Source organism: Pelophylax lessonae (genome assembly GCF_965119305.1).
Source record: "Pelophylax lessonae genome assembly, chromosome: 8".
NCBI lineage: Eukaryota > Metazoa > Chordata > Amphibia > Anura > Ranidae > Pelophylax > Pelophylax lessonae.
In genome coordinates this window covers 96,959,787-96,983,616 of record NC_138775.1, presented here as the reverse complement: position 1 = coordinate 96,983,616, position 23,830 = coordinate 96,959,787, and the positions used below count along the sequence as shown (strand labels likewise).

The window sequence follows — 23,830 nt, the reverse complement described above, 5'->3', positions numbered from 1 at the left end:
TATACTCACCTTACTTCCTTCTTCCTCCCCTCGGCGGCCACGGCGATTCGTCACTTCCTGGCTTTTGCAATGATTCCTGGGAGCTGAACGTCATCGCTCCCAGGAATCATTGCGCCTGCACCGGCCCCGACGTCAGTTCCGGGGCGCGCGCGTCATTCCCTTCTAAACAGCTTCTGGGCATGCCCAGAAGCTGTGGAGGGATGACGCGCGAGACCCGGAAGTGACGTCGGGGCCGGTGCAGTGCATCGTGGGACCAAAGAAGAAGGAAGAGGACCGAAGAGGACGCGGAAGAGGATCGCGCTGGCTTCAAGCTGCCCACACCTGAGATGGCAGCGCTGGACAAGACAATTTCAAGGTAAGTATTTCTCCTGAAAGGTAAGTGCAACCCGGAACAGATCAGAGGCTAGCCATTGTGGAATGTGCTAGCCCTGACTGTCCCGGGGGTATTTTTATAAAAAAATGTATAACGAGGGTGGAACTCCGCTTTAAGGCTCATTTATATTCCAAATCTGGTGAGTGCATCCCCATTGGGGGTCTTTTTCCTGAAGAGCACTTGGGCACTTTTATGGATTTGAGCACCTTTCTGGCACTTTAGTTTCTTTGGAAGAAACCTTCTCTTGGACTGCACCTTAACAAATTATTTTGCACTTTATATGGTCATACTATGGACACTTAATTATTGCACTTTATTAATATATATCCAGTGATTATAAATGCACTTTTTGCTATATTATATTAATTTTTTACAGCACTTACCAATTTTTTATAGCACTTATATATATATATATATATATATATATATTTTTTTTTTTTTTTACCTGTTAGCGCTGTCTATATATGTTTGTTATTATGCCCCAGCGTTGGTGTCCATGGAAGGTGTTATGCCCCATCGTTGGTGTCAGTGGCAGGAATTATGCCCCATCGTTGGTGTCAGTGGCAGGAATTATGCCCCATCGTTGGTGTCAGTGGCAGGAATTATGCCCCATCGTTGGTGTCAGTGGCAGGAATTATGCCCCATCGTTGGTGTCAGTGGCAGGAATTATGCCCCATCGTTGGTGTCAGTGGCAGGAATTATGCCCTATTGTTGGTGTTAGTGGTAGGAAAAATGCCTCAAGGGCCAGATAAAGGCAAACAAAGGGCCACATCTGGCCCCAGGGCCACAGTTTGAAGAGCACTGCTTTACATTATCAATGACAGTCACACATTTTTAAAATGCATGACACAATGTTGTTCTGAGGTCACACAGGCAGTCATAGCGCTCGATGTGCGATTTGCTCGAGCCGCCAAAATTCATTTTTGAAAAATAATATAATATAGCAATCCAAAATTTAACAGATAATGGTCGGCAAAATAACTACTTCCCAAGATAAATTTAATAAACAATTTTTTTTTATATACCTTTGATTTATAATTGTTTTATATAATTTATGTATAGAGGGGGCCGCAGCAATCGCCCCTTTTGCCCCCTTATAAATCCGGCCCTGTCTGTATAGGTAGTTTTCAGGAAAGGTGAACTATGTTTTACACACATCTTAGTAGGTCTATAAACAAAAACAGGGACATTATTCCACAATAGGGACACACGTTGAAAAATCCCCCAACAAAAGAAACGAGAAGCCAGCATAAGGTGATAAAGTCTTTATTTGATACATTGTTTCTATCTGTATCTGAGAGGGAATTTTCTAGTCACACACATTGTCTTCCCGCCAAGGGGCACAGACACTCCGCGTACCCCTCATCTGCCTCGTGCACGCGCCGCCCCCCACTGCCGAGCACAGACCCAGCCGCGCGCTAGTGGGCGGTGCTGTAAGACACTGACAAGGAGAGGGGAGGGATTAAAGAGTTGACAGCGGAAAGAGGCGTGGCCCCGGGCGAGGTGACAGCGGAGCTCGGAGAGGGAGGAGCTGTCTGTTAGTCTTCGCCGGGGCCGCGCTGAACATGGAGCTGTCTGCAGTCGGGGAGCGGGTATTCGCCGCCGAATCCATCATTAAACGGCGCATAAGGAAGGTGAGATCTCATTCCAGCACCGCCGCCGGCCTGGCGCATTGTCACCGCCGTGTCCTCCATCTTCTCTCCGCCGGCTCCTTGTTTAGCCCCGAAGTGCGCAGTCAGAGGACAGGCCCCTGCAGCATCGCCATGGCGGCTCTGCATCTCCTCTGTCACCTCTCAGCCTCCAAATAGAAATAGCGGCGAATGTTAATGTGGCCGAATACCAGCACCGATCCCCCTCCCCCACACCGCTCTGATTGCTGACAGCATCGATCCGATCATCAGACAATCAGTGTCGTTCTCTGATTGTGTTCCCGTGAGATCCTCGCCTCCCTGAATCCGGCTGTATACGTCCACAGTTCTATAGAATGTGGTGATCACGTCATCCTAAGTTAGTGACGTCACAAAGCTGACTTGTTTAGTGATTTCCTCTCTGGGTGGGTGATGGGAGGAATAGATTGGTCGGTGAGATGAGAATTGTTAGTACGCACATATGTCAGATCCTCATCTGAGATGACTGGCCTCATATGCCCCCAGCACTGCCAGACCAGATCACCCCCTCCCCCCCCCCCCCCCAATCTCCAGGACTTCTTACCATTCATAGCATGTCCCATCCTCACCTTCCATCACATCTACCCAGGATGACTGTGTGCTGCCCCGATTCCTTCTCATTGTTCCTGGGAGCCCATACTGTGCCCATCTAATGCTGCCCACACACCTTCCTCATTTACCATACTGTGCCCATCTAATGCTGCCCACACACCCTCTTCATTTACCATACTGTGCCCATTTAATGCTGCCCACACAGCCTCCTCATTTACCATACTGTGCCCATCTAATGCTGCCCACACAGCCTCCTCATTTACCATACTGTGCCCATCTAATGCTGCCCACACACCCTCCTCATTTACTATACTGTGCCCATCTAATGGTGCCCACACACCCTCCTCCTTTACCATACTGTGGCCATCTAATGCTGCCCACACACCCTCCTCACTTACCATACTGTGCCCATCTAATGGTGCCCACACACCTTCCTCATTTACCATACTGTGCCCATCTAATGCTGCCCACACACCCTCCTCATTTACCATACTGTGCCCATCTAATGCTGTCCACACAGCCTCATTTACCATACTGTGCCCATCTAATGGTGCCCACAAACCCTCATTTACCATACTGTGCCCATCTAATGGTGCCCACAAACCCTCATTTACCATACTGTGCCCATCTAATGCTGCCCACACACCCTCCTCATTTACCATACTGTGCCCATCTAATGCTGCCCACACACCCTCCTCATTTACCATATTGTGCCCATCTAATGCTGCCCACACACCCTCCTCATTTACCATACTGTGCCCATCTAATGCTGCCCACACAGCCTCCTCATTTACCATACTGTGCCCATCTAATGCTGCCCACACGCCTTCCTCATTTACCATACTGTGCCCATCTAATGGTGCGCACACACCCTCCTCATTTACCATACTGTGCCCATCTAATGCTGCCCACACAGCCTCCTCATTTACCATACTGTGCCCATCTAATGCTGCCCACACAGCCTCCTCATTTACCATACTGTGCCCATCTAATGCTGCCCACACACCTTTCTCATTTACCATACTGTGCCCATCTAATGGTGCGCACACACCCTCCTCATTTACCATACTGTGCCCATCTAATGCTGCCCACACAGCCTCCTCATTTACCATACTGTGCCCATCTAATGCTGCCCACACAGCCTCCTCATTTACCATACTGTGCCCATCTAATGCTGCCCACACACCCTCCTCATTTACCATACTGTGCCCATCTAATGCTGCCCACACACCCTCCTCATTTACCATACTGTGCCCATCTTATGGTGCCCACACACCCTCCTCATTTACCATACTGTGCCCATCTAATGCTGCCCACACACCCTCCTCACTTACCATAATGTGCCCATCTAATGGTGCCCACACACCTTCCTCATTTACCATACTGTGCCCATCTAATGCTGCCCACACACCCTCCTCATTTACCATACTGTGCCCATCTAATGCTGTCCACACAGCCTCATTTACCATACTGTGCCCATCTAATGGTGCCCACAAACCCTCATTTACCATACTGTGCCCATCTAATGGTGCCCACAAACCCTCATGTACCATACTGTGCCCATCTAATGCTGCCCACACACCCTCCTCATTTACCATACTGTGCCCATCTAATGCTGCCCACACACCCTCCTCATTTACCATACTGTGCCCATCTAATGCTGCCCACACACCCTCCTCATTTACCATACTGTGCCCATCTAATGCTGCCCACACACCCTCCTCTACCACACTGTGCCCATCTAATGCTACCCACACACCCTCCTCACTTACCATACTGTGCCCATCTAATGGTGCCCACACACCTTCCTCATTTACCATACTGTGCCCATCTAATGGTGCCCACACACCCTCCTCATTTACCATACTGTGCCCATCTAATGCTGCCCACACACCCTCCTCACTTACCATACTGTGCCCATCTAATGCTGCCCACACACCCTCCTCATTTACCATACTGTGCCCATCTAATGCTGCCCACACACCCTCCTCATTTACCATACTGTGCCCATCTAATGGTGCCCACACCCCTGCCTCATTTACCATACTGTGCCCATCTAATGCTGCCCACACAGCCTCCTCATTTATATTATATTATCAGATCCATGTGCCTTTCCATCAAATCACACAGCCATAACTTCCCTTCAAATCAACTGAGACCCGGCTTTGATCGAATTTGATTGGCCAAAGTGGAAAATTTCCACTTTTTTTCATAAATACGGTCATATTTCAGATTTGGAGATTCCAAGATGGAAACCGAGATCAGATCAATCATTTCCAATAGCATTTTAACTATCAAAATCAACTTCTTCATGTATAGTAAATTAAAAATTGATCAAATGGATTGTTGACTATAGATTGAGATCGTCATTATTTTATCTTTTTCTCTATCGGAAGAGAAAGTGACCATTTATGGAAGTGTGTATGGTCACCATTATCCTTGGAGCTGGGCATACTGATCATTATATAGGAGTCATACAGTATGATCATTATATAGGGGTCTTATGATTATATAGGGGAGTCATACTGATGATTATATAGGGGTCATATTGATCATTATATAGGGGTCATATGCTGATTATATAAGAGTCCTACTGATCAATCTAGAGGTATCCTGTGATGATTATATAGGGGGTCATACTGATGATTATATAGGGGGTCATACTGATGATTATATAGGGGTCTTATGATGATATATGGGTCATATGATGATTATATAAGAGTCATACTGATCAATCTAGAGGTATCCTGTGATGATTATATAGGGGGTCATACTGATGATTATATAGGGGGTCATACTGATGATTATATAGGGGTCTTATGATGATATATGGGTCATATGATGATTATATAAGAGTCATACTGATCAATCTAGAGGTATCCTGTGATGAATATATAGAGAAAACTCTCCTTGTAACATCTGCTGGTGCTTATTACCTCTGACAAAGTTAAACTGAGGACAAGGCGAGATTCCTGCTCATGTTATACAGTGTACAGGAGTAAACCATGTACATCCTTTCTGGTAACATGCCAAAACTAATAGAGTATCATTGTTGGCTGTGACTGAGATCCTAGCATCCATGTCAGCACTAGTTTGTGCGTCAGCAGTAGCTCCGTGCTGTGTGCGGATCATGCTGTGAATTCCAATACATGGGATCTTCATAAAAAATGCAGCATTAGTGGAGTTTATTTGATGCGAAGGTTCATGCCGAGTCCATTCATTGCTTTTGTTTGTTTGCTTTTGCCTCTATTTCTAGTGTTCTATATTATGGCTCTTTGTGTTGACATCCTTAGGAACAGTTTTATTTGTTTCTCAAAAAAGTGCTTTGATTTAAAGGATTAGTTCACCCTTAGGCTCAGTTCACACTGGGGCTGCTTCAAATTCACCCAACTTTAAAGCCACCTCTCAGAGTGACTTCAGCACAGCTTGCAAAGGACTTCTGTAATAGAAGTCAATGCAAGCCGCTCTGACGTTGCCCCCAAGTGGTGGTGCAGGAACCTTTTTCCAAGTGGGAGCGACTTGAGTTGCTCTGATTAGAACGGTTCTATTGTGCTGAATGGAGCGCGACTACCCCAGTGTGAACCGAGCCTTTCTTACGGACTTTTCCCAAAAACATCCCCAAGCATTGCAGCATTCTCAGTACATTAACCTCTTGCTGACCACAGAATGCAAGAAAGGTGGGCTTTAAAGCAATACTTAGTGCCGGTTCACACTTCGGCGCTTGTGGAGATCGCATGTAATTCGGAGCGCACTGCTCCTAAATTACATGCGATCTGATGTGCGGTGTGAGTTTAGCCATACATTTTGTATGGCTGAATTCGCACCGCATCCGCACCAAACACGCACATGAGGCTTTTTTTGAGCCGCAGTAGAATCGGATCGCATAGTGGTTCACAATAGTGCGATCTGATTCTGTGCGAACTTGCAGTTCGCACTGCGATATGCGATTGCAACTGGGGGTGTCGTTAACTTTTAATTGACACCCCCTGCGTATCGCATATGGCAGTGTGAACTGCCAGATGTGCAGATGTGATGCGGGAACACGCTGCATATTCGCAGCCTTCCCGCATCGCAGAAGTATGAACCGGCACTAAAGCCTTGCTTTTTGTTTTGTTTTTTGTTTTTTTTCATAAACAGGTCATACTTAGCTGCTCTGTGCAATGGTTTTGCACAGAGCAGCCCTGATCCTCATCTTCTCGGGTCACTTGCTGGTGCTCCTGGCTCCTCCCTCTTGTTGGGTGCCCCCACAGCAAGCAGTTTGCTGTGGGGGCACCCAAGCAGGTGCACCTCCTGATCTGCAGTTCCGCACACAGAAGGATTTTTACGTTTATGCATTCAAACCTTGTGCCTTTACAACCACTTTAATGTGGCTGAGAGCTCCCGGTACACTGAGCTGTCACCGACAGTACTTGGTCAAGGCTTCTGATCCGGAGCACCTGGGACAGACTCCTGAACATGTGACCGCTGTGAGAGCCGATCACAATGGTCACATGATACAGAAGCTGCTCAAAAACGTAGTAAAACTACCGCCGTAATATCGCAGTCCCACTAGAAGTCGCTGATTGCCACCATTATTAGTGAAAAAAAGAAAAAAATTAACGAAAATATCCCATTGCACAAACCAATCAATATATGCTTATTGGGATTTTTTTGGAACCCAAAACATGTAGCAGAATACAGAATGACCTACATGTTTGAAAAAAATGTACATTTTTTTTTTAACTTTTTCTTTTATTGGGTGTGTTTTAAAGCAGAAAGTACAAATATTCTTTTCTTCTTTTTTTTTTTTTTTTTCAGAATTGTCAGTCGTTTTTTTGTTTTATAGCGCAACAAAAAAAATGCAGAGGTGATCAAATACCACAAAAAGAAAGCTTTATTGGGGGGGGGGGCATCCATTTTACTTAGGTTAAGTGTCGCACGACCGCACAATTGTCAGTTAAAGTAATGCAGTATCGTAAAAAAATGCCTGGTCTTGAAGGGGGGGGGGGGTAAACCTTCTGGAGGATAGGTGGTTGATGGTATTCCTGCACATATCCTATACAGCAGCACATTATCTTAAACTTCCATTTGCTGTAATTGGCCTAATCTGCAGATGGAAGGTCATCCCTTTGATCTGCAGAAAAATGAAACAAAATAGATACAAAAGTAGCAATGTTACTTTGAATCTCTGTCACTTTGTATCTCTGTCACTTTGTATCTCTGTCACTTTGTATCTCTGTCACTTTGTATCTCTGTTACTTTGTATCTCTGTTACTTTGTATCTCTCTGTTACTTTGTATCTCTCTGTTACTTTGTATCTCTGTTACTTTGTATCTCTGTTTTGGATGTCAGTGGCTTTTGTTTATATAGAGCAGCAGCTTTTTCATAGCAACTCCTGGGCCCTTCCCTCTACACAGCGTGACAATGCTTCGGTCCCGATGGAGGTTCTGTTGCTCACACGGGCAGACCAATCGCACCATCCATTGCCTTCTACAGAGCAGCAGATGTAAACGGACACATGTCTGCATCTGATCAGCCTGTATCCGATCCTATCCGCTAAAAACCAATGGATAGGGATCTGTTCCCTCATCCGTCTAGCAGATCGGATGACAGTCAGATGTAAATGGACAAGCAGTCTGTTTACATCCGACCACCCATAGAGGAAAGCAGGCTGTGTCTGTCTGCTCCGCTTATGTGCCTGTCATCCACCTGCTCAGTGGACAGATCCCCCACTGACGAGGCAGATCCGCTTCCGAAGTCTGCCCGTGTGAAACAACCAAAGTGTAGCCACTGTTAGGCCCCTTTCAAATTGTACGACCTGAAAGTTGTGTGACTTTGATGCAACTTTGAACAATGCCTGTGTAATGTTATGGTCTATGGACCTCAAGTCAGACCAAAGTAGTGCAGGGACTACTTTGAAGTCGCTGGGACTGGAAGTCGCACAGATATGAATGGTACTCATTGGATATCATGGGGTAAAACGTGTCATGCGACTTTGCAGTCCCGAGTCGCAGCACACACAAGTGTGAAAGGGGCCTTAGGCCCCTTTCACACAGGCGGACCATTCAGATCCGCCTGTCCGTTTTTTTGGCGGATCTGAACGGTCCCCCCATGCATTCCTATGGGGCATCGGATGTCAGTGGAGACATGTCCGCTGACATCCGATCCGTCAAATCTGGACGGATGGAAACCCTATTTTCCATCCGTCCAGCGGATCGGATGGGATCGGGTGAGAACGGACTGACGGTCCGTTGACATCCGATTTCCCCCATAGAGATGCATGGGGAACTGTCAGCTGTGTCTCTGCACACAGCACGGAGACACAGCTGTCCTCCTGCTGCTCAGCGGGGGATCGGCGGATCGATCCCCCGCTGAGAAAAACGGACTCCGGAGTGTGTGAAAGGAGCCTATGGCCTCATTTGCACTGTTGACTGATCTGTACACCTGTGCAAACCAGTGCAGGCAACCGGTTTAAATCAATGAAAGATGGTCGGCTGCATGGACCTGCATAGACCGGCTGCGTTCTGATCCATGCATGGGACCCACAAGGATGTACATCCAAATCCCTACAAGTCCAGGCAGCTGACCCTCTTCCAGGCTGTCTGAGCAGGTCTGTGTGGAGTGTCTGTATATCCTGTGTGGGTGAAGGTGGCCCCATTCCATGGCTGTAAACATTGCTACTCTCCGGGGAATGAGGCCTAAGACAGGAAGTGTTACAGGCCAGATCACCGCATGAAAAAAGACGAACCGCCAAATCTAGGGATTGGTAAGCTGCAGTAATATACACTTTGTTTTTTTTTAGGGGGGGGGGTTTAGATGCACACTAATAGACAACTGATTTTACCATACACCTTTTATCCCAGTGAAATCTAAGGCTTTTTTGGGCGTTTTTTTGCAGGTGTTTGGAGACCGGCATTGACATCTAACAAAGACGCTTGTAATCTACCAAAAAAGAAGCTCATGTCCTTTTTTAGCTTCAGGCATTTTGCTTCAGGTGACAAATTGCTCAGACATGAACAGGGGCCATTGAATGGGATTTTGCTTGTTGGGCGTTTTTTAGACTTTAGAGATGAGCGTTTTATGAGCTGAAAAAATGCTCAGGTGTGAACAGGGCCTTAATATTCTCCTGTTTTTTTTTTAGCCAAATTGTGTGCTGCTTCTTAGGCCCTGTTTTTTTGAGCTTCAGTCGACAAAACGCTCATTTGTGAACAGGATCCATTAAAATGAATAGGATTTTGCTTGTTGGGCCTTTTGAGACTTTAGAGATGAGCGTTTTACAAGCTGAAAAATGCTCAGGTGTGAACAGGGCCTTAATATTCTCCTGTTTTTTTTTGTAGCCAAATTGTGTGCTGCTTCTTAGGCCCTGTTCACACCTGAGCGTTTTTCAGCTTGTAAAACGCTCATCTTTAAAGTCTCAAAAGGCCCAACAAGCTATTATTCATTTTAATGGACCCTGTTCACAAATGAGCGTTTTGTCGATTGAAGCTCAAACTACATGAGTTTCTTTTTTGGCAGATTACAAATGTTTTTGTTAGATGTCAATGCCGGTCTCCAAACACCTGCAAAAAACGCCTGAAATAGCCCAAAAAAAACGCCTGAAAACAATACGCTCATGTGTGAATGGAGCCTTAAGCTGGATACACACTATACAGCTTTTGTGGTTAGATTTCCTTCAGATTTACCTTTTCTATGTAGTGCAGGGGCCTGTCTGATTGCATACAAATTGAAAGCGTTTAGATTTGACCTCATATTATATGGTTTTGGTAAATCTAAAGGAAAAAAAAAGTGTGTATCCAGCTTTATTCTTGGCTGTGATGCATACTGTATCTTATCTGTTGGAAAATATAAAAATCAGCTTCCTATCTAATATTCCTGCACCTATAACAGCACGCACCTTATGAGTGAGGTGTTGCTGACTGTTCTTTAGTATTGTTTGCCAAATTCAGTAGCAACTAAAGTTTAATCTGGCCATACACTATACATTTTTGATTGTACAATTTCCTTATAGGCCCTGTTCACACCTGTGCATTTTAAGTGCAATGTGAAAAAGCTCGGCATGCTGCATCTTTGATGCGCTTTAATCAAACACACATTCTATAGCGTTCAATGGTAATGCACTTAAAACGCATGTAAAATACACATAACATACAATGAAACAAAAAATGCACTGAACAGATGTGAACGGGCCCTTAGAGCCGGTTCACATTAGCGCGACTTGTCAGGCGACTTGTCAGCCTGACAAGTCGCGCTCCCTCGCGGCCCATTGACTGCTACAGGACCCGTTCTAATAGGGGCGACACAAGTCGCTCCGACTTAGAAAAAGGGTCCTGTACTACTTCGGGGCGACCTCGGAGCGACTTGCATAGACTTCCATTATGTGAAGTCCCTGCAAGTCGCTCCGAAGTCGTGGTGCACGGCACTGCACAAGTCGCCCCCGAAGTAGTAAGGAGTCGTGTCGCCTCAGTGTGAACCGGCTCTTAGATGCACCAAAACGATGTATTGGAGAACGCGCCTACACAATCTATTCATTTTGTATCCAATCAGTCAGGCCTTTGTAGTACATAGATGATGGCCACCTTTTAGTCAGCAGTCATGTGCTTACCAAACTATTTTGAAATGACAAGTATGTTTGTATTTTGTCAGATTCTGCTATTATTTACAAGCCATTTACCTATTGCCTAGACCAGTGTTTCTCAACCTTTTTTTCAGTCAAGGCGCCCTTTAAAATTATAGAGTCTAGACAATCTCAAGGTATCCCATTCTAAAATGTTAAAAACTATTCTAATAGCTTTACATATTTACATAATGCAGCAACATCCACACGTAGGACACCCAACGTTAGAAGTGATTTATTCTTCTAAAGCAAATACACATTTGCACACTGGTACTGACTAGTATACCAGTGTTTCTCTTCTCCCCTCAATTTCTCTCCTTCAGTCAGCTAATGTCACCCCAGCGCTGGGGAAGAGGGGCAAACAAGAATACCGTGTAGGCAACAGACATTCTCCTTACCAACTGATGATGTCATTAGTTGTTAGGATGCCATTGTCTAGAAAGTTGTAATGGTGCATAATGAAAATCCATGGCTTTGTGTAACTAAAAGTCAGGTTTCATCCATCTGCTGGCTTGTATACAATTTTTGATCAATTTGTAGGCATTTTGCCAAGGCACCCCAGGGTACCCGGGCACCCTGGTTGAAAAAGGCTGGCCCAGCTGAGGAGAGCCTCAAACTATACATCTATTGGTCTTTAGGGATTTCAGGTGAGTTGATCAAAGCTTGGAAGGAGATACGTGCATTATAGGGATTCAAATCCCCAACATCTTCTGTGTATGTTACACTTTTTCACATACCTGTTGTCTGATCTTTACAAAGGAATTTACCGTCTATCCCCCTACCCATTTCCAGGATGACCGATGATCAGACGTTAATGGCGATGATGTTGTACAGAAGGTGCCCATGTGCCATTTAATAGCCCTTGTTTGGGGTATCGGATTCATAGTGAGTTTTTATTGAAAGCTGTGCTTTGTTTCTCCTTCTAGACGCTGACATTTGGTCTGCCGATGTGGAAAGGTTTGATATTGATAATGTCACACATATGTTTTGCACCTGGAAACTTCTACATCTCGGGCTTAATTGTGTTTTCTATTTCCTCTGTTGGGAGACATTTTCTAGACATTGAGAATCACAAAGTATATTTGTTTTTCTGATACAAAGGAAGCCTTTGGTTTAAAAATATGACTTTAGCTATGCTGCTGATTTTAGTTTAGTTTTGTCTTCGGAAGGTATGGATACAGTACCTTGGCTAGTATGGAAAAGATTTCAAGCCAAATAGTTAAAGAAAAAAGAAATTGTTATACTGCAGCAGTCAACATATCATTAATCAAGTATATCCTAGGTCTGCCTGCTTCTAATTTCTGTAAACTCCTCTTCCTTCAGGCCCTGTTCACACTTCGGCATTTTGTAGCTTAAAGCTCAGAAACACTCAAAATGCAAAACCCCATTGTTTACAATAACCCCTGTTCACATCGGAGCGTCCGCTCTCTTGTAGTAAAACACGGGTAACTAGAAAGTACACTAGCTACTTTGAGCTTTTTTTTTCATCGTTTTAAGCATTTTGTCGCACGTTTTCTGATCAAACAACAGCTCTTTGTCCCTTTTTCAGCAGCACTCCACACCTTTTAGTTTGAAAACGCCTGAAAAAAAAAGCACCCGACAAAATCTGCAAAAACTTGCAATTCTGGTCCAAAAAAGCTCAAAATTTTAAGTGTGAATGTAGCCTGAAGCTGGGTCTACAGTAGTGACATTACAGCACTGTAGTGATATAACAGTAGTGATAGTACAGCACTGTAGTGATATAACAGTAGTGACAGTACAGCACTGTAGTGATATAACAGTAGTGACATTACAGCACTGTAGTGATATAACAGTAGTGATATAACAGTAGTGACAGTACAGCACTGTAGTGATATAACAGTAGTGACAGTACAGCACTGTAGTGATATAACAGTAGTGACAGTACAGCACTGTAGTGATATAACAATAGTGACAGTACAGCTCTGTAGTGATATAACAGTAGTGACAGTACAGCACTGTAGTGATATAACAGTAGTGACAGTACAGCACTGTAGTGATATAACAGTAGTGACAGTACAGCACTGTAGTGATATAACAGTAGTGACAGTACAGCACTGTAGTGATATAACAGTACATAGTTACATAGTTACATAGTTAGTGAGGTTGAAAAAAGACACAAGTCCATCCAGTTCAACCATGATGCGTGTGTGTTTGCTTTTAACCGTACATTGTGTACCCCTGTATGTTGTGGTCTTTAAGGTGTACATCTAATAGTTTTTTGAAACTATCTATGCTCCCCGCTGATACGACTGCTTGTGGAAGAGAATTCCACATCCTTACCGCTCTTACAGTGAAGAACCCCTTACGCACTTTAAGGTTAAACCGCCTTTCCTCAAGTTTTAGTGAGTGGCCACGTGTCTTATTGTATTCCCTTTCTCTGAATAGTTTGTTCCTTATGCTAGGGTCGCCAGTACAGTATTTGTACATTGATATCATATCCCCCCTCAATCGTCTCTTCTCCAGAGAGAATAGGTTCAGTGCTTGTAGTCTTTCCTCATAGCCGATGTCCTCCATTCCCCTAATTATTTTTGTTGCCCTCCTCTGGACTTTCTCCAGTTCCAGCACATCCTTCCTGCGGACCGGTGCCCAGAACTGGACAGCATACTCCAGATGTGGCCGGACCAGAGTCTTGTAGAGCGGGAGAATAATCTCTTTATTTCTGGAGTGAATCCCCCTTTTTATACATCCCAGTATTCTGTTGGCTTTGCTTGCGGCGGCTTGGCATTGCATGCCACTGCCAAGCCTGTTGTCTACCAGTACCCCCAAGTCCTTTTCCATCCTAGACTCACCCAGAGGTTCACCCCCTAGTGAATAGCTTGCTTTCTGGTTTCTGGCACCCAAGTGCATTACTTTACATTTTTCTACATTAAACCTCATCTGCCATGTGGTTGCCCACCCCGTTATTTTGTTCAGGTCTGCTTGCAAGATTTCCACATCCTGCATAGAAGATATTGGCATGCCTAATTTAGTATCATCTGCAAATACTGAGATTGTACTCCTCTAGATCATTTATGAATAAATTAAACAGGATTGGTCCCAGGACAGAACCCTGGGGGACCCCACTTTCCACACCCGCCCAATCCGAGTACTCCCCATTAATCACCACCCTCTGGACTCTCCCCTGGAGCCAGGTCTCTATCCAGGTACTCACCTTATGATCCATACCTACCTTCCTTAGTTTGTACAGTAAGCGTTTGTGAGGAACGGTGTCAAAGGCCTTTGCGAAGTCCAGATACACCACATCCACAGGCTTACCTTTATCTAGGTGGCAGCTCACTTCATCGTAGAAGGTTAACAGATTGGTTTGGCACGAACGATTTTTCATGAATCCATGCTGATTTCTACTTATAATACCATTTTCATTACTAAAGTCTTGTATGTGGTCCCTTATCATCCCCTCCAAAATTTTGCAGACTACTGATGTTAGGCTGACCGGCCTATAGTTACCCGGGATATATCTCGGCCCCTTTTTAAATATTGGTACCACGTTGGCTTTTTTCCAATCAGCTGGCACCATACCCGTCTGTAAACTATCCTTAAAGATCAAGAATAATGGTCTGGCAATCACCTGGCTGAGCTCATTAAGAACCCTCGGGTGCAAGCCATCCGGTCCCGGGGATTTATTTATGTTAAGTTTCTCTAGTTTAGCTCTAAGTCTATCCTCTGTTAGCCATGGCGGCACTTCCTGAGGTGTATTATTTAGTTCGGCCTTACAAGCGGGTTTCGTGTAGCCCCCCGATTCCTTTGTGAAGACTGAAGAAAAGAAATTATTTAACACTTCCGCCTTTTCTCTGTCCTCAGTGGCCATTTTTCCTTTATCATCTTTTATGGGGCCAATGTGCTCTGGCCTGGCTTTCTTACTGTTTATATACTTAAAGAACTTCTTGGGGTTCTTTTTGCTCTCCTCCGCTATATGTCTCTCGTGTTCTATTTTAGCCGCCCTGATTTCATCTTTACATTTCTTATTACACTCTTTGTAGTGCTTAAATGCTGCCAATGACCCCTCAGTCTTGTATTTTTTGAAGGCCTTTTCTTTAGCTCTAATATACATTTTAATGTTGGAGTTTAGCCACCCAGGGTTTAGTTTTGCTCTTTTAAATTTATTTCCCTGTGGAATGCACTGGCCCACTCCCTTGTTAAGTATGCTCTTGAAGCACTCCCATTTTTCCTCCGTGTTCTTTGTTCCCAGGGTTCTATCCCATTTGATATTTTCTAGCAGCGAGCGCAGTTTAGGGAAATTGGCTCTTGTGAAATTCAGCGTCCTTATATTACCCTTGTGTTTCCTATTACTGTAATTAATACTGAAACCAATTGACCTATGGTCACTGTTCCCTAAGTTGTCCCGTATTTCTATATCCGTGATCAGGTCTGTATTGTTGGTAATCAGTAGGTCAAGTACCGCATTGCTTCTTGTCGGTGCATTCACCATCTGACCCATGAAATTGTCCTGCAAAACATTTAGGAACTGCCGAGCCTTGGCTGAGTGTGCGGTTCCTTCTGCCCAGTCTATATCTGGATAATTAAAGTCCCCCATTATAATGACATTTCCCATCCTTGCTGCCAATCCTATCTGTAACATGAGGTCCGCCTCACCCTCCTCCCTCTGGTTGGGGGGCCTATAGCATACGCCCAATATTACCTTCCCCGCCGTGCCTTCCCTTTGAAGCTCTACCCATAGGGATTCTGCCTCGTCCATAGCTCCATTATTAATATCATCCCTCATATTTACCTGTATACTGTTCTTAATATACAAACATACCCCTCCCCCTTTTTTACTTTCTCTATCTCTGCGATAAAGGGAATACCCCTGAATGGACGCCATCCAGTCATGAGAGCTGTCAAACCAAGTCTCAGTTATCCCCACAAAATCTAAGTCCTCCTCAAATATCAGTAGTGACAGTACAGCTCTGTAGTGATATAACAGTAGTGATAGTACAGTAGTGATATTACAGCAATGTAGTGATAGTACATTAGTGATAGTACAGCTCTGTAATGATAGTACAGTAGTGATAGTTATAGTACAGTAGTGATATTACAGTAGTGATAGTTATAGTACAGTAGTGATATTGCAGCTCTGTAGTGAATCAGTACAGCAATGATTTTACAGCTCTAAAGTGGAACTAAATTCTAATATTTAAAAACTGTACACGGCAGACACTTCATTGCAGATAAACATTCAATGCCTATTCTTCAGTAAAATAAACCTATCTGCCAGTTTAGCCTTCTGCAGCATGTGCACTGAGCTGTGCATGTTACATTGTGGTGCAGTGCCTGTGTGATGGGATGACTGTACTCCTGTGCATGTTACATTGTGGTGCAGTGCCTGTGTGCTGGGATGACTGTACTCCTGCACATGTTACATTGTGGTGCAGTGCCTGTGTGCTGGGATGACTGTACTCCTGCACATGTTACATTGTGGTACAGTGCCTGTGTGATGGGATGACTGTACTCCTGTGCATGATACATTGTGGTGCAGTGCCTGTGTGCTGAGGTGACTGTACTCCTGCGTATGTTACATTGTTGTGCTGGGATGACTGTACTCCTGTGCATGTTACATTGTGGTGCAGTGCCTGTGTGATGGGATGACTGTACTCCTGTGCATGTTACGTTGTGGTACAGTGCCTGTGTGATGGGATGACTGTACTCCTGCGTATGTTACATTGTTGTGCTGGGATGACTGTACTCCTGCGTATGTTACATTGTTGTGCTGGGATGACTGTACTCCTGCGTATGTTACATTGTTGTGCAGTGCCTGTGTGATGGGATGACTGTACTCCTGTGCAGGGGTGAAGTCATCCCACACTGGCAAAAATGGCATGGCTGCAGACTGGCATCTGGAAGAAGATGCTGGCAAGGAACCTTGCATGCGTCAGACCTTTGCAGCTTTCCACTGCAACGTTTTCCCAAACATTTACATTCCAAGCATGCTGTCAGTAAGAACTGTCAGTTGATTGTGTTCCCAATTGAACTGTCAAGCCATCAAGGCTTGTCAAAGCTGTTGTCATAACTGATTACATGAACAGCAGATCAAACGTGCTAAGATGGCAGTTTTCTTGAATATAATATATAGGATTCGGAAGTTTTGTTCCACTTTAAGAGCAGCCGCTGTGACAGTGAAGGGATCGCACTTTGTGAATGGAGAAGGAGAGATCCTATCATCTGCCTCCCCTCTCTGCTTTTTTGATTTATATTTCTAGCACAATTCTGCCATCATTGATTAGAAATTTGTTTATCAAAGAATTTCCAACACACCCGATCACTAAAATGTAATAGCCGCATGAAAATCAGCGGCAGTGCAGCCCACTAATGGTGCGAAGTTTGAAAATTCTTAATTCCAGTTTTTGAAATAAAAATGATTTGGGAATTTGACGCACGTATGGCCGGCTTTAATGACACTTATTTGGTGTATAAAGTGCATAGGGTAAAGCCCCGTACACACGTACCGATGGTCGGCATACAAATGTTCCTCTTTTCTCCCCGGGATGTCGGTGTCTGCTGAAAAGTGCAAAGACAGCACAAGGACAGCACAAGAATTTTGTCCGCCGACTGCAGAAGTGATGTCATGTAATGGTTAACTTTCCCTGTGTTTTCTATTTTCTGAGCATGCCCAGTCTTGCAAATCTGCGGTCTGTCGGCCGAATTGTGTACTGACAGGCGAACAATCGTCCGTTCTGGTGTCGGCATACAAAAATTTTCATGTTTGCAAGAAAGACTTTTGTCCGCGGATTGTGCGCAGACATCTGTCGGAGGCACCATACTAACACGCGTACAATCGGCAGATCCTTCGTCCACCGACGTTTGTATGCCGACGATCGGTACGTGTGTACGGGCCTTAAGCGTATGGATCTTTATTGTTGGACTATGCGCTTGCGGCAGACATACAGCAATCCAGACACCAGCTGCTGTTACTTGGATCTTTTAGAATGTCGCAATTATTTGTGAAAATAAATCTGTTCTATAGTTTGTGTTTAGATTTGTGCACATCCCTAAATGGAAGTTGTAGGTTGGTGACGTGCCATAAATTGTGATCTGTAGATTGTGAGTGTGGGTGAGATGTAATGTCTGTTCATTGTCAGAGCTGAGAAGTATGACGGCTAAAAGCACTCATTTCCCATCCCCCCCCCCCTCCAAAAAAATGTATGGTTCCATTCTGAGAGCTCTCTATACTATTCCTTCTAGGCTAGCTGCTTATTCTAAGTATAAAATAGTAAATGATTCCCCACATGACTTCCATCCGTTTATATTAGGCATTTTTCTATTTATCACTTCTATACACCAAGGCTTGTCAGATTTTTGTCTGTAACCGATGTAAATATTTGTTTTATTGGTTGGTTTAGATTTGTGGCATGATTGAGCATTGTTTTAAAGTGGACTTATTAGATATACACTGGGCAGCCATAACATTTTGACTATTGACTGATAAAGTGAATAACATTGATTATCTCACTACAGTAGCATGTGAAGGTGGATTGGAGAGCAAGTAAACATGTTGTCCCTGAAGTTGATTTGTTGCAAGTAGAAAACTTAACCACTTTCAGACCGGAGGATTTGCCCCCTTAATGACCAGGCCCTATTTGCAATTCGGCACTGCGTTACTTGAACAGACAATTGCACGGCCGTGCGACGCTGTACGTAAATAGAATTGATGTCCTTTTTTTCTCACAAATAGAGCTTTCTTTTGATCACCTCTGCGATTTTTTTTTTTTTTTTTTTTTTGCGCTGTAAACAAAAAAAGAGCGACAGTTTTGGAAAAAAAAAATATTTTTCACATTCTGCTATGACATTCTCAAAAAGAAAAAAAAAAAATTTAAAATCAAAATTTTTTAACATTTAAGGCCGATTTGTTTTCTGCTACATATTTTTGGTAAAAAAAATCGCAATAAGCGTATTTTGATTGGTTTGCGCAAAAGTTATTGCGTGTACTAACTATGGGAAAGATTTGTCATTTTCATTGTTTGTTTGTTTTTTTTGTTTTTTTCCGGGACTGCAACATTGCGGCGGACAGATCGGACCCCTAACTGACATTTTTGACACTTTTGGGGGTATCAGTGACATTACTACAGTAATCAGTGCTAAAAATATGCACTGTTACTGTATTAATGACACTGGCAGGGAAGGGGTTAACCCTATAGGTGATCAATGGGTTAAATGTGAGCCTAGGGGAGTGATTCTAACTGTGGTGGGGGGGGGGGGGGCGTGGCTTCTCAGATAACCACAGAAACCTGTGGTCCTATATAGGGCTGCACGATATTGGGGAAAAAAATCACATTGCGATATTTTTTCCCCAACCATATATATTGCGATTTATTTATACCCGCCTCTTCCTGGTGTACATGGTACAGTCTCCTCCCCTCCGTATTTGGTACCATCTTGGCAGCCTCGGCCCACATGCGGTCCCTCCGCCTCTTCTGTTTGTCCCTCATGATCGGGCTGTGAAGTCGGTTCTCCCAGAGGGAGGAGGAATCTCTCTGGCTGGGGGCAGACGGAAATGCGGGAAGTGGGGGTAATGCTGGGAGTTGTAGTCCTCCACCAGGCAGCTCCTTTGCACCGGAATCACACTCCCAGTCCCCACAATACGCTTCCGCCCCACAGCACAGCGAACCAATCACGTCGTGAGTAGCAGCACAGTGAACCAATCAGGTGTGCAGGCTGCTCACAGCGCGCTGCTCACCGCTGGGTCAGGAGAGCTGCAGGACGGACTTAACATGTGGGACGGATGTCGGGCTGTATTCTTCTACCTTCACTGTGAGTCCCCAATATCGCATGATCCGGCGATGTGACTATCGCCCACGGCCGCAGCACGATATTCGATGTTACATCGAATATCGTTCAGCCCTAGTCCTATATAGCAGGATCACATAAGCTCTGCGATCATTCCAGGGAGAAGGACGGTTGGCTGTGTTTACAACAGCCGACCGTTCTTCTCTCTCAGCGGGAATCGATCGCGGGTGTCAGGTGGCAATCAGAGCCGCCTGACCCATGCATCGGCCTCCCTGTTGCCGAGGCTTCCCGCACGTGACCGACGAAGGTATACTTCGGTTTGCGCAGGAGAGCCACCTTGCTGCAGTAAAAAGGCAGCGGGTGGTCGGAAAGTGGTTAAAGTGATTTGTAAAGTCTCTTGTGTTTTTTTATTAAAAAAAAAAAAAAAAAATGTCAAATATACCTTCTCTGTGCAAAACGCACAGAGCAGCCCAGATCCTCCTATTGGATTGGCCCTTCCCTCCTGATGAGTGCCCCCACAGCCAGAGATGTATAGTAACTAAGTAGAACTACTTCACTACTGGACTTAAGTACCGTAAGGCGGTATCTGTACTTTCCTAGAGTAGAATTTTTTTCTCCTACTTCTACTTTTACTTCACTACATTTTTTCGATGATTTTAATACTTCTACTCCAATATTTTTTTTTGTGCTGCATAGTTACTCGTTACTATTATAAAAATTACCACTGCCAGAACAGTAGATGACAGGTTTCATGAAGCTCAAAACGTGTATTATCAGCGCATACGAAAATAAAAGCTACTGTATAAAATAAAAGCTGCATTTGAAATAACAATATGATGTTCAACCTTTTGACTTCTTTCTTTAATAACTACATAACACAGTACTTTTACTTTCAGTACTTGAGTACCAATTTTTTTTTCAAAACTACTGGTACTTTTACTTTCAGTACTTAAGTAGCAAAATGTAAAAAAAAAAAACTACTTGCAATACTTAAGTACAAAAAATGTTGAATACTTTAGTACTTCTACTCAAGTCACTTTTTGATCGAGCACTTCCACTTTTACTCAAGTATGGGTTTCGAGTACTTTATACAACTCTGCCCACAGCAAGCAGATTGCTATAGGGGCATGCAAGCCAAGCTGCAGCTCTGTGTGTCCATTTAGGCACGGAGCTGCTGTTCGGTCGGTCTCTCTCTCTCTCTCTCTCTCTCTCATCTATAACTACTCAACAACCATAGCCTTACAGTAGCTATAATATCTCAATCATAAGATCAATTGGAACAAGTCCCAGCACAAATGTATCTACCCCAATGAAAAGAGTGAAGCATACTAGTCTGCTAAAATAATATCCTCTGCATGTTGGTTGGGATTATAATTCTAAGCAATATGTATAGGGAATGGCAATAGCCTGTAAAAATTATATCTATTAGAATATTTAATTATGTAATTATAAATAATATATCCAGCAATAAACAATACCCTCTGTAGATATGTAATAGCTGTGCAGCACGGCACCAATAAATAACATCAGCGGCCCATACTGACAGATGCCTATTATATATTTCAGCCGCCATATAATAAATCAACAAAAATCGCCTGCAGTCCCGTAAATAATTAAAAGAAGGATACAGGTTTAGGGTTTAGGAATATCCTAGACTGTCCCCTCCCCTTTGACCAATAAGAAAAGGGAGCCGGGAGGTAGATACTCCTGATTGGAGTAATTCAGTGAATGGGGAAAGGCGGGAGGAGATTTCTATACTATTAATACTTGCATTGAGGAGACGTGCGCCCAGCTTCCAAAGACGTCACACATTGATGACGAAACGCGTCAAGCTGAGACGCACGTAGCCTCCTTCTAGTGGTACCTGGAACGCAAACCGCATACTACCCAGAAGCTCCGCGATATAGGCGAGCGGATTGTCTGACGTCCACAGCCGGCCTCCCCAGTAGTGCTTTTTGAGCGATTCCCACCATATTAGCTTGTATAGCTGTACCACCAACGTTTTTGTATTATTTTAACCTATTTGCCATATTTTGTTATATGATTTTTTTTAAATAAACACCAATTTTAATTCATACTACACTAGGAGGAGTGCGTTTTTTTTTGCCCCACTACATCTACTGCTAGGAGCAACCAGGACCACCTGGGCAGGGACAGATGGGACCCCGCTGGACATCCAATATTTAAGCTCTACTGACCCACTTGTCGTAAGGCATTGGGGGTCAACACCTTCTGGTGAGTTTGAACTACCTACACTATATTGCAGCAGCACGGAGGGTGACACCATCACTGCACTGACCGTTTTTTTGGACACTATCACTGCAGCCATTTGCTTTGGATTTTTTGGACACTCATCACTTTATTTCACCAATCTTTTTTCACTTGTCTATCCTATGAACTTTAAGAAAATTTAGAAGTTTTTGTGTCCATTTTTTTCACAATATTTTTTTTTTTTTTCAAATTTACTATTGATGCTAATTTAATATATAATTAATTTTGCTATTGATTGCACAGTTACTACATGCACTGTTTAAGCACTTTTTATGGGTATATGCTGTAATGGTATATGCAATTTAGCCAATAGGGATAGGTAGCTGAGAGGCTATCCAGCACAGCTTTAAGAGCAATTGTTTTCTCTACAACACATTTTTTTCAGCATCAAATACTTTGATTTTAACACACCACCCACCACAGGAATTTAATTATTTCTCTCTCAGGACATGCGCTGTGGGTAATACTTGTATTGCATTCATTCTCATTGCACACCCCTGTGGGTTGTTCGCAGCAGCAATCCTTTGGTCACATATTTAATTATTTTATACATAATTTATTTGTTGGCGCGAGTGTTAATTCACTATTTTATTGTAGTTTGTGTATAGGGCTGCATAGCCATAGACTGATCAGGGTGCCGATACTGACCCATGTCTTCAGCCAAAATGAGCTTCAAAACTGGAAAACATAGCAATGGAAGAAAATGTGAATTGAAGGCTTGACTTGGCCTCCAAATTCTCCAGATTTCAATCGCATCTGTGGGATGTGCTGGAAAAACCAGTCTCTACTACCTACCTTCAGTGGTCTAATGTAGGTGCCAGCAATACATTTTCTTTTAACTCTTCCAAAGTTCACAGTACTCCCCCCTGACCATGGCGCCGTCTGCTTTTTCCTCCAAAATAATGGAGGATGCTGGCTCAGAGATGACACAGCCATGTAAATACTGGTGCCTGTACAGTTATTCACAGTATTCACAAATGTCTGGCAGAGAGCAGCTTCTCGCCTTGCGACCTCCTACAAAGTTACAAGTTTTTCTGATCACTGGGGAGAGGAGACTAAAGAAACTTGTTGCCCTTTAAGCAAAGTCACTGACTGGTGCCCAAGATTGGCTTTTTATGATAAAATGTTCAGCTTTTCTGAAAAATGATACTATAACATGTCAGGAATTTTATTCTCGCAGGTTTGTAAAGTAGCAAAAAAGTCCACATTAGAGAATACTGATGTAAGTTTTGCCAAGTTTTTGATGCAAAAGTGCACACTTCAGCTATCAAATGCCCGTTTTATAGGAGTTTGATGTTGTGTTTTTTTTTTTTTTTTTTTTCCCTGCCCCTAAATACCTCCTGTTAGCCTATGTGTCCGTGCGCACGCGGGCTGACGGTGTCCGTGCGCACGCGGGCTGACGGTGTCCGTGCGCACGCGGGCTGACGGTGTCCATGCAAAGGCATTGGCAGGCATTTAGGGGCAGAAATCCGAATGCACCAAAATCGTAGAAGAGGAGAATTTGTGTACAGCCATGGCCAAGTTTTGGGAATGACACAAATATTCTTTTCACAAAGTCTGCGGCTTCCGTTTTTATGATGGCATTTGCATATACCCCAGAATGGTATGAAGATCCAATGAATTGCAATTAAT

At 43.9% G+C, this 23,830-nt stretch overlaps 1 protein-coding gene across 1 annotated transcript in view; it reads left to right on the top strand.

The window, feature by feature from the left end:
• The first annotated feature begins 1,882 nt into the window (after window positions 1-1,882).
• CBX6 (chromobox 6) overlaps window positions 1,883-23,830 on the top strand; it is a 47,588-nt gene continuing 25,640 nt past the window's right edge. The window contains exon 1 of the mRNA XM_082266179.1: window positions 1,883-2,007. Within this exon, the coding sequence (XP_082122305.1) occupies window positions 1,939-2,007 (69 nt within the window). The 5' untranslated portion in view covers window positions 1,883-1,938. The remainder of the gene's footprint in view (window positions 2,008-23,830) is intronic.